This window comes from Anabrus simplex, chromosome 2 (assembly GCF_040414725.1).
Source record: "Anabrus simplex isolate iqAnaSimp1 chromosome 2, ASM4041472v1, whole genome shotgun sequence".
Classification (NCBI taxonomy): domain Eukaryota; kingdom Metazoa; phylum Arthropoda; class Insecta; order Orthoptera; family Tettigoniidae; genus Anabrus; species Anabrus simplex.
In genome coordinates, this window is record NC_090266.1 from 713,083,918 (window position 1) to 713,096,219 (window position 12,302).

The 12,302-nt window shown below is 41.5% G+C and overlaps 1 protein-coding gene across 1 annotated transcript in view; it reads left to right on the top strand.

Annotated features, from left to right (window-relative positions):
* Positions 1–12,302, top strand: part of LOC136863059 (uncharacterized) — a 303,511-nt gene that overhangs the window by 57,367 nt on the left and 233,842 nt on the right. The window contains exon 2 of the mRNA XM_067139388.2: positions 7,575–7,789. Coding sequence (XP_066995489.2) covers positions 7,575–7,789 — 215 coding nt within the window. The remainder of the gene's footprint in view (positions 1–7,574; positions 7,790–12,302) is intronic.

Here is a 12,302-nt window from a genome sequence, read left to right on the forward strand (position 1 = left end):
CGCACATCCACTCACTGCAAGGAGCAATCCCTTACTGACCGGTTAACGGTATTTGTAAACACAGGAAACGACTCTTGTGAAAGGTATAACACCCTCTTAGAACTGCCAAAGCAAGGCCAGGCACACAATAACGTGTAGCCCCTTTACTACAGGTTGTAACAAAAGTATGCACTCCACTATAGGTTGCCTCAAAATTACGTATATCACAGAATTTTAAGCCGGCCGATGTAATCGGCTCTGGCAACTTCCGACTGGATTGTTAACGGCCGACCAGATCGGCTCTGGCAATTTAAAGGGGGGAGCTCGCACTACCGCCTGGCACCAAGAGAGTTAAATGTGATCTTATTGAAAACTACTCCAGAATTAGAGACCTGTGTGGACCCAAGTTGGTCAATGGGCTTAGATTGGTCTCATACTTGGTAGGGAGAGGCAAATAAGAGAAATCTAATCACTTTGTTGATGTACCTTCAGCGGTGGTTTGTGGTATAATTTATGGGTGGTTGCAGTTCATTTTAAATGTTTAAGTGTAAATGTTAAATTCTGAACAGAAGATCAAGGAAGTCTCTTTACAACAAAATCATGAATAAAGCAACTGTCTGCAGGAGCAGTTGTTTTAAACCTTTTCATTATGCATATACACTTATTTTCTTTATTCACTGGCTAATTGTTTAGGAATGTTCAATTCTCCAAACAATGATAGGCTTAAAGCATTTTTAATCTGTGCCTTGAAGGTTTCATGCTTTTTTATCCCATCTGCTAGGTGATCAAATCTGTCATTCCTATTTTGGTCCATTTATCCTCCCTGCCAAACAACAAGCATGTAAAGCACTACAATTATTAAGAAGAACACATGATCACCCGAATGGGGGGATGTTATAGTTAGTTCAACATATCTCCCGATGGTGACTTCCTGGTATTGTTATTTTCGTGAGTGTACATGGATGTCACTAACTAATCCCGTTTTGCACTGTGCATAGTACAGTTATTCACTGGCATTATAGGAGTACGTATACAATGACTTTGGCCTAGTCCTTTTGAGATGTTGAAGAAGCATCTGTTCATAGGTTTGGACACCCACCTCGAACTCCTCACACCACTACGGCCTCAGATGTGCGTAGCTCTCCCAATTGCTAAGTGATATGCTGCATGATGTCAGGTGTTGCTTCAGGACATGTTTGTAACGCAGGTACTGACCACCAACCTTACATTTACCACTCTGAAGTGCTGAGAAGAAGGCCAGTTTTGTTTACTCTGATATCATTCATGCAGACCAAATGTTCAAGCCACCTTAGTTGGCCTTTGATCAACAGGGATCCTATGCCATCCATACATGTTGGATTTTCACAGAGCCTTGGAGTTTGGTATATGATCTTGCCACTTCACTCGCAGAGGTATCCTTAAAGTTAATGTCGCTACGTTTTTGTGGCACACTGCTCGGTGGTATTGGTCATATCTTTGGTTGCACAACTCGCACACACAACTGTTGCTGGGACTGTAATAAAATTTGTCCATAAATATCTTGTTGTGAAAGCCAGGTCTGGTGAATAGTATCACTACGTGTCTTTGTTCTCAATTTTTCTTTGTCTAGTTTCTTTCAGTCATGGGACTAGTATCGTAGAAGTCTAGTTCTGTCTTTCTCCTTTTAGATTCCCATCTCTCCCAGGTGCTTAGTGTACTGCTCTGTAGATGACAGGAACAATCATATTCTGAGGTCTTCAGTGTAGAAGGACTCCTTAGCACGATCATAAATCATCCTTCATGGTGTTGTTTCCGCAACTCTCAGAGAATATTTAAGAAAGCGGAGTTTGACACTATTGATTTTCTCAAAATCCCTGAGTTGTAGCTTTCCCCAAATCAGCTCCAGTCTGTAAGTTACTATAGGGGAGATAGTGAAGTCCAAAAGCATCATTGCTGTTGTTAGAGATAGAGCTGACAGATTCTTTAAGGAGAAAATTGCTCTTCTGGCTGCTGCTGCTTTTTATTGAATTTGAAATCTAAAAGACTTGGTTGTAGTTTGGAGGGTGACCCTTATATATTTGAAATTACTGACAGTTGTTAAGGGTTCACCATTCAGATTGAGAATATCCCTTGCCTTTTCCCTCCTTTTCTAAAAGTCATTTGGACAGCCTTCTCCAAATTAATTGCTAGATGGTTTTTTCCCACCCATTTGTCTAGTTCTAGTAAAGCTGCTTGTAGATCTTCTCTGTTTGATGAACCCAGTACCATGGTGTCTGCATAAAGGAGATGTTTTCTTTCCATCGTACATTTCGGAATATCTGTGATCTCTGCTGTGAGTCTACTGAACAACAAAGGGTTCATAGGATCACTCTCATAAGACCCCAATAGTTTGTTTGAAGGCATCTGATATGTCATTGCTATCATCACTTTGCATAAAGTTGACTGCCAAGATGTTTTCTAATGACCTGGCTAATGGATGTGTTTTCCTGATCATATCTCTGAAATGAAATGGTGTATGGCTTTTAGTGCCAGGAGATCCCAGGACGGGTTCGGCTCGCCAGGTGCAGGTCTTTTGATTGTACGCCTGTAGGCGACATGCGCGTCGTGGTGAGGATGAAATGATAAAGATGACAACACATACACCTAGCCCCCGTGCCAGGGAAATGAACTAATGATGGCTAATATTCCTGACCCTGCCGGGAATCGAACCCGGGACCCCTGTGACCAAAGGCCAGCACGCTAACCATTTAGCCATGGAGCCAGACATCATATCTCTTATCTTCATTGTCAGGATTTCTCAACTAAACAGACGGAAAGCCTACCTGTAATCAATGAACACTGCGTAGTATTTCCGCTTCGGTCGCCTCAGGGCTTCCTTTACTTCTTCCAATGAGTGCCTGACTGTCTGTATTGTGCTTCTTCTGCAAACAAAGCCAAAACTGGCATTCAGGTGTGGTTGTTATTTTCTTCAGTTCATATGCTAGTATTCTTATGTAGATCTTGAAAGATGTTACTCTCCAGTGTGACCCTTACATGAGTTTGGGTCGCCCGTATCCCACTCCCCATTATATAAAATCTTAATTGTCAATATCCTCCAGCTATCCAATATTTTTTCCGACCTCAAGCATTCGTTGAATAGCTTCATTCATATAGGCAGCAGTGTTTCTTCTGATTGTTTCAGGTGTTCTGCTTAGATTTGGTCCATATCTGAGGCTTATTTGTTCTTTGGATACTTTATCACCTGCAAGATTTCTGTGGGTGTCATTTGAGTACTCTCTTCTGCTCATCCATTTTTATAATTCATTTCCCGAGCGAGTTGACCATGCAGTTAGGGGCGAGCAGCCGTGAGCTTGCATCCGGGAGATAGTAGGTTCGAACCCCACTGTCGGCAGCCCTGAAGATGATTTCCATGGTTTCCCATTTTCCACCAGGCAAATGTTGGGACTGAACCTTAATTAAGGCCACAGCCAATTCCTTCCCACTCCTTGCCCTTTCCTATCCCATCATTGCCATAAGACCTATCTATGTCATTGTGATGTAAAGCAGATTGTAAAAAAAAAAAAAAAAACTAATTTCATATGCTTCTGCTAATTCCTTGCCCTCTGTTCTAAAATGCATTTCTTGTCCTCCTAGTTTGGAATAGTTCTGAAATATTCTCCCATCCATCCACTGGGATTCCCTTCAGTTGTAGAATTATTTTCTTTCCGAGTACCAGGAACGGACCAGTTTTTGCAGACTCCGCTGGTTTTCTTGCCTCCTCTTTTATATGGTGTGATTTCTTCAACTCCACAAGTATTTTTTACTCTCTTCTGTGTTCTTTATTCATGTAAATCCCTGTTCATGCCCGCCATCCTCGCCTTGTTGTTTGTGAATGTTAAATTTTTCTGGAGTTTTGCTGTTGAGCTGAATGTTAGTTGGGTTATTACGATGTCAGTTGCTACTGGAATGTGTTTCCTGATTGGTGCTACACCTGTGGTCCAGAGGCCTTCCTGCTTCTGTACGGTGATCCCAGCTCCTTTATAAATAAACAATCAGATTATTTGTACTAGAACCATTGTAAGCAAAGTACATCTTATCCCCTTTCCTATTCATTAACATGAATCCTTCCTACTAAGGTGAATCCTCCCTTTGCCGGCATTTCCAGTACTAACTGTGTCTTCTGTTCTTTTAACAGCCACAAATCCAATTATGTTTATGATAAACATATAAATTGAACTTACACTTAAACTATTGCAATTGAGGCTCTCACGGCCGGCGCTGAGAATCATGTCTGTGTTTTCCGGGCTTGTAGGCCATCGTCCAGGAGCAAGTGATTGTTCCGACGTTTCACCGACGACTGCGTTCGACATTGTCAAGGGTTTCTTTTTTTATTATTTTTTATTGATGTACATCGACCAGCCTTGGCGGAGACAGGCAACGATCGCCTGTTGCTTTTTCTCTTATGCCTCAGCCATATTGTCTTACCAGATTTAGGGCTTTCAGGACTGGAAACCAGGCTTTGTTTACCCATTCAGATTCCTCCTTAGGGTTGAAGCTGTTAAGTATCAAAATGGTGGATATTTACTGTTATTGATTCAATGTAAATTGTCAAGGGTTCCGACTGACTTCTATAGCAGCGAAGCTCTCAGTGGAATGAAGTGGTGTTGTAATTCCACCTCAACCGGGCAAGTTGGCCGTGCGGTTAGGAGCACGCAGCTGTGAGCTCGCATCTGGTAGATAGTGGGTTCGAACCCCACTGTCAGCAGCCCTGAAAATGGTTTTCCGTGATTTCCCATTTTCACACCAGGGAAATGCTGGGGCTGTACCTTAATTAAGGCCATGGCCGCTTCCTTCCCATTCCTAGGCCTTTCCTGTCCCATTGTCGCCATAAGACCTATCTGTGTCGGTGCGACGTAAAACAAATAGCAAAAAAAAATTCCACCTCATTATGTAGTGCAGGCTACGGTACGCTGCTCGCCTATTAGTCCGCCGTACTGATGGGGGCGGTCGCTGATTGGCTGTTCTTGGCCAATGGTTGAAGCATTAAGGAGCCCGTGTACATCGACCAGCCTTGGCGGAGACAGGCAACTGATCGCCTGTTGCTTTTTCTGTTTTGCCTCGGCCATCACATCCTTCCAGATTTAAGGCTTTCAGGACTGGAAACCAGGTTTTGTTTACCCATTCAGATTTCTCCTTACGGTTGAAGCTGTTGGTGTGCTTCAGAATTTCAATGGCTTCCCTCTGTAGCCGGGCATGATAAGCCACAGTAGTTTACAGTACTTTGGTGTCGAACTGTATGTCGTGGCCTGCTAGCAGCGAGTGTTCAGCGACTGATGATCTGTCTACTTGTCCCAGCTGACTATGTCTGTTGTGCTCCTTCAGACGTGTAGCGATGCTGCGTTTTGTAGCGACTATGTACACCTGGCTGCAGCTGAACGGGATCTTGTAGGCACCTACTGCGGAGAGAGGATGGCACTTATCTTTGGCAGACTTCAGTAGTTCCTGGATTTTCTTCGTTGGCCTATATATGGTTTTTACTCCATTGGACATTTAAACAGATTATTTTTACTTTGTACAGCCTTCTCTATACTGGTATGGAACATCCTAAATTTTCAGTTTCTAACTCCTCTTCTGCTGCATGCAAGCAGAAGGGTTTTATTAGCAAATTGGACACTAAATTAATTGTGGAAACTCACTACTTGAGTCACAGTTGAATTAAAATACCAATAACACTACATACTCCTGACTGCTACCCACAACGATTTCCAATCAACTGTGAACCAGTTTCTCCAGATAAAGCTTTATGTCTCCAGCACTGCAGAAGCTAGTGAGATGCATGCACATGAGAAATATGTGGAGAATGCAATCCGCTATTTGGTTGCAAAGTAAATACATGCCACCCACACTGAACTGGACTGAACAGAAACCAAGATATATAGACGTTGGTGCAGAGTGCTCTGAATGAATGTGTCACTGTTCAGAAAGAAAAACTTGAAATGTCTAATTAATTAGAGTTGTGCAGATGTACAACCAGGCCAGAAACTGCTACTGTGTAGGCCTACTATAGTGCATACTTTCAAAAATATTGTGAGAATTGAAAGATGTGAAATGGTTATTCAAGATATTTGTGAAATATTTGCAAGCCTCTATGCTTGCCAGGTAACTTTTCCGTTCTTTTTAGCCACTACATGCTCATGCTGTCCGTTGTGTCCTTGAACTTGGTTCCTTGCTTTTGCTAGCTATTTGCTTTACGTAGCACCGACACAGATAGGTCTTATGGCGACGGTGGGATAGGGAAGGCGTAGGAATGGGAAGGAAACGGTCGTGGCCTTAATTAAGGTACAGCCCCAGCATTTGCCTGGTGTGAAAATGGGAAACCATGGAAAACAATCTTCAGGGCTGCTGACAGTGGGATTTGAACCCACTATCTCCCGGGTGCAAGCTCAGAGCTGCGCGCTCCTAACGGCACGGCTAACTCGCCTGGTTCCTTGCTTTTGATAAAAGCAGATACTGTATAATAATAATAATAATAATAATAATAATAATAATAATAATAATGATGATGATGATGATAATACCACCAGCTAGTTTGTCACACAGTATCTATGAACTTGCATCCCACAATCGGCAGCTGTGAGATGGCTTTCCATACTTTCCAATTTTCACTCCAGGCAAATGCTGCCAATATCTTTTGCATTAGTATGATGATAAACTGCCTGAGGAAAAGTACTTACATCTTCACTTAACACTTGCATACCTGTCAGCACATAGTCTGTAAGCATCTGCGAGTGAACTCTCTTCCTTTACAATTCTGTATTTGCAACCGCCCCTAGACCTCTTTTGATTTTACTCCGCATACCTTGAAATCATTGAATAACCAAATAACCAGTGCAACATCTGCTCATAATGGTACTGAAAGATGTATTACAGCTAGAAGTTGTTCCAGCAATTCAGTTTTGTTGAACTACCCCTGGCTAGCTTGCCAGGAGCAAGCTTCAAGGGCATGCGCCCTCAGGGTAAAAAGGCACAAAGAGCAGGTCTTAAGAAACAAAAACAAACAAACAAACAAACACACAAAAAAATTAATCATTCAGTTATATGTACGGTAAAATGGGAGCAATGAGGGAGACAGTTTATTCACAGAAGCTTTCAGACAGAACATTGAAAGACGACACTCTGTAGTTAGTTCCCAAACTTAGATTCGAACCTTTGAACACCAGAATAAGAATGTTAAGTACCAGTCACCCATCCATAGAAGGGATGTATTCTGTAGTGTTGGGTTAGTAAGTTAAAACAGATGTGAGTGGTTTGTCCAAGTATAACATATAATTAAAAAACTTTAATTTTGCCTTCAGAAATAGCTTGTGAAGAATGGGTCACAGGCTTCTTTCCTGTGGCTTAATTCCCCAAAGCTCTTTATGGTATGAGTTCCATTTAAATGTGTTAGACTTGGTACTGATCATCCTACTTGTGTACCATATTTCTCTCCTGCTTTGCTCTCTCATTTTTACCATACGTTATAAGTTATTTGGATTTTACTTTCTTACTCCTCGCTAATATCTGAACTTCATGATATGATCCATTTGGAAAGTTTATAACTTTATTTACTTATTATGCTCATTGCATGTTTGTTTCAGTCAAGACAAGTGGAGTTATTTTACTTCTTGGGGTGGGTAGCTTGGTTTGCTACAAACTATACCATTACTACTGGCCTCGTTCACGGTCTCGATTGAATTCTCCTAGCTCCTCTCCACCACATGCCAAACATTCTGATGGTTGCTTGTCTTTGCATAGGACAGATGACAATCAGCTTGTAGAAGATATTGATGAAGAGGATATCAGCAATATTGAGGTAGTTACATATTATAGTACCATCGTCATTTGTACGTGTTGTATTAATCTATTTGAAAGCTTATCGTATTCTTGCCCGTTTTGTGGGAATATTTTTAAGGTCATTTTTGCTACCTAAACAACAAAACAAACAAAAATAACCTATGGACAACAGCCCATTAAGGGCCTTGGTCTGCTAAGACAACTGCTGCCTTGTGAAAATACATCCTCAGCCATGTTGCTTGACTTTTTTGACTGTTTTTTTTTTTTTTTTTTATTTAACAATTTACTTTACGTGACACCAACACAGATAGGTCTTATGGCAACAATGGGATAGGAATGGGAAGGAAGCAACCATGGCCTTAATTAAGGTTCAGCCCTAGCATTTGCCTGGTGTGAAACTGGGAAACCATGGAAAACCATCTTCACGGCTGCCGACAGTGGGCTTCGAACAGACTATCTTCCAAATGCAAGCTGAATAGCTATGTGACCCAAACTGTGCGGATACTGGCTCACTGTGGGGAATTTTTGCTAGCTAGTTCATTTATGTTCTGTTTGTGTAATTATAGCCTTCAACAGAGGTGGTTGTTGTTGTTGTTTGAGTCATCAGTCCATAGTCTGGTTTGATGCAGCTTGCATGCCACCCTATCCTGTGCCAACCTTTTCATTTCTACATAACTGCTGTATCCTACTTCTGCTTTAATCTGCTTGTCATATTCATACCTACCATTGTTACTCCCTACACTTCCCTCAAAAACAAACTGCATAAGCTGTGGGTGTCTTAAGATGTGTCCTATCATTCTATCTCCTCTTCTCTTCAAATTTAGCCACAGTGATCTCCTCTCACCAATTCGATTCACTATCTCTTCATTCGTTTTTTGATCTATCCATCTCACCTTCAGCATTTTTCTGTAATACCACATTTCAAAAGCTTCTATTCTCTTTCTTTTTGAGCGAGTTGTCATCCATGTTTCAATTCCATACAATGCCACGCTCCAAACGAAAGTCTTCAAAAACATTTTTCTGATTCCTATATCAGTGTTTGAAGTGAGCAAATTTCTTTTCTTAAGAACAGTCTTCCTTGCTTGTGCTAGCTTGCATTTTATGTCTTCCGTACTTCTGCCGTTGTTAGTTATTTTACTACCCAAGTAATAACATTCATCCACTTCCTTTAAGACTTCATTTCCTAGCTAATATTTCCTGCATCACCTGACTTTGTACGACTGCACTCCATTACTTTTGTTTTGGACTTATTTATTTTTGCAGCCCTGAAGATGGTTTTCCGTGGTTTCCCATTTTCACACCAGGCAAATGCTGGGGCTGTACCTTAAGGCCACGGCCGCTTCCTTCCAACTCCTAGGCCTTTCCTATCCCATCGTCGCCATAAGACCTATCTGTGTCGGTGCGATGTAAAGCCCCTAGCAAAAAAAAAATAATTATTTTCATCTTGTACTCTTCACCCAAGACTTCGTCCATACCATTCAGAAGCTTCTCCAGAACTTCTGCAGTCTCAGATAAAATAACAATATCATCAGCAAATCTCAGGGTTTAGATTTCCTCTCCTTGGATTGTGACCCATTCCGAATTCTTCTTTGATTTGCCTGTTCTATGTAAACATTGAAAAGGAGGGGGAACAAACTGCAGCCTTGCCTCACCCCTTTCAGGATTGCTGCTTCTTTTTCATAGCTCTAGATTCTTACAACTGCAGACTGATTTTTATATAGATTGTAGATAATTCTTCTTTCTCGGTACCTGATCCCGATCACCTTCAGAATCTCAAATAACTTGGTCCCCGATCACCTTCAGAATCTCACATAACTTGGTCGAATCAACATTATCAAATGCCTTTTCTAGATCTATGAACACCACGTATGTGGGCTTTCCCTTCTTAATTCGACCCTGTAAGATCAGACGTAAGGTCAGGATTGCTTCACGTGTTCCTACATTTCTTCTGAAGCCAAATTGATCTTCTCCCAACTCATTTTCAACTTGTCTTGCCATTCTTCCGTAAATAAAAGTTGTTAAAATTTTGCAGGCATGAGATACTAAATTAACGGTGCGGTAATTTTCACGCTTGTCAGCACTGGCATTCTTGGGAATAGGTATGACAACATTCTGCCGAAAATCGGATGGCACTTCTCCTGTCTCATACATCTTACACACTAAATGGAATATCCTTATCATGCTGGTTTCTCCTAAGGCAGTCAGTAATTCAGAGGGAATGTCATCAATTCCAGGTGCCTTGTTCCTACTTAGGTCTCTCACAGCTCTGTCAAACTCTGACCTTAAAATTGGGTCTCCCATTTCATCAGCATCAACAGCCTCTTCTTGTTCCAGAACCAAATCATCTACATCTTTACCTTGATACAACTGTTGGACATGTTCCTGCAATCTTTCTGCTTTGTCTTCTTTTCCTAGAAGTGGCTTTCCATCTGAGCTCTTAATATTCAAACACCTAGGTTTCCTTTCTCCAATGGTTTTCTTGATTTTCCTGTATGCAGCATCTACCTTTCCTAGGACCATACAACCTTCGACATCCTTGCACTTCTCCTTCAGCCATTCTTCCTTAGCTACCTTGCACTTTCTATCCACTTCATTCTTTAATCGCATGTATTCTTTTCTGCCCTCTTCATTTCTAAAATTATTGTATTTTCATCATTCATCAATCAGGTCTAGTATCTCCTGAGTTACCCACTGATTCTTAGCTGTTCTTTTCTTCCTTCCTAACATTTCTTCAGCAGCCCTACTGACTTAATTTTTCATGACTATCCACTCTTCCTCTATTGTTTCCTTCAGCCTGTTCATTTCGTCCTTGTGCAACACGTTCTTTGAAACAATCCCTCACACAATTTTCTTTCAACTTGTCTAGATCCCATCTCCTTGCATTCCTTCCTTTCTTCAATTTTTTCACCTTCAGGTGGCATTTCATGACCAACAAGTTGTGGTCAGAGTCCACATCTGCTCCTGGGAAAGTTTTGCAATCCAACACCTGGTTTCTGAATCTCTGCCTAATCATAATGATGTCTATTTGATACCTTCCAGTGTCTCCAGGTCTCGTCCACGTGTACATCCATCATGTGTGATGTTTGAACAAAGTATTGGCTAGGACTAAATTATGATCAGTGCAGAATTCAACCAGCCTACTTCTTCTTTCGTTCCTTTGTCTCAATCCGAATTCTCCTACTGTATTACCTTCTCTTCCTTGGCCTACAACTGAATTGCAGTCTCCCATCACAATTACATTCTCGTCACCTTTTACATATTGTATTAAATCTTCTTTCTCTTCATATATTCTTTCGATTTCCTCATCATCCGCTGAACTAGTAGGCATATAGACCTGCACTATTGTAGTGGGCATTGTTTTGGTGTCTATCTTGACAACAATAATCCTTTCACTATGCTGGTCTTAGTAGCTTACCTGCAGCCTTATTTTCTTATTCATTATTAAGCGAACTCCTGCATTTCCCCTGTTTGATTTTGTATTGATAATTCTGTAGTTGCCTGACAAAAATCCTGCTCTTCCTGCCAACGTACTTCACTTATACCAACTACTTTTAACTTTAGTCTATCTATCTCCCTTTTCAGATTCTCTAACCTATCACAACGATTCCAGCTTCTAACATTCCACGCTCTGACTTGCAAAATGTTAGAATCCATCTTCCTGATGATACTCTCGTATAGTCCCCACCCGGAGATCCGAATTGGGGACTATTTTATCTCCGGAATATTTCACTCGGGCGGAAGCCATCATCAGTACATCATTCATACGGAGAGAGCTGTATGTCCTCGGGAGTTAGTTACGTCTGTAGTTTCCCGTTGCTTTCAGCCTTGCAGCAGTATCAATACAGCTAAGCCATGTTGAGTATTATTACAAGGCCACATCAGTTGATCATCTAGACTGCCGCCCTTGTAACTTCCGAAAGGCTGCTACCCCCTTTTCGATGAACCATTCATTAGTCTGGTCTCTTGACAGATACACATCCGATATGGTTGCACCTGCGGCTCGGCTATCTGTTTCATTGGGACGCGCAAGCCTCCCCACCGCAGCAAGATTGCATGGTTTGCAGGGGAGGACCAGAGAACCACAAAGTATTCATTGGTGATTACTTCGACTGTGAGTACATGCAAATGGTTGATTAAGATCAAGCATAATGAAACCTGGTCACTTTGTGTTCATATAGACCAAGGTAAGAGATACCATGATTGAAAGACAGGAGTTTGACAGGAAGCTTCAGAAATGGCAGATCAGTGGCAGACTCCAAGGTAGGTGATGGGAAGACATTGAGAGTATGGCAAAGATGTAATGTTATTTCTCAATACCGGTATGGTAAAGGCATATGATAGTGTAACCAAGGAAAAGGTATGGGAAACAATGCTAAGAAAGGGAGCTGGCAAATAAACTACGGAAATTCTACGTACAATGTAGGGGACATGTTTTAACTGTGTCGGGCCCAAGTTGGGAGGACAGAATGGTTTAGGAATGTTACTGAGCTAAGACAGTTAAGCATGCCATTGCCACTATTATTTATAATAGT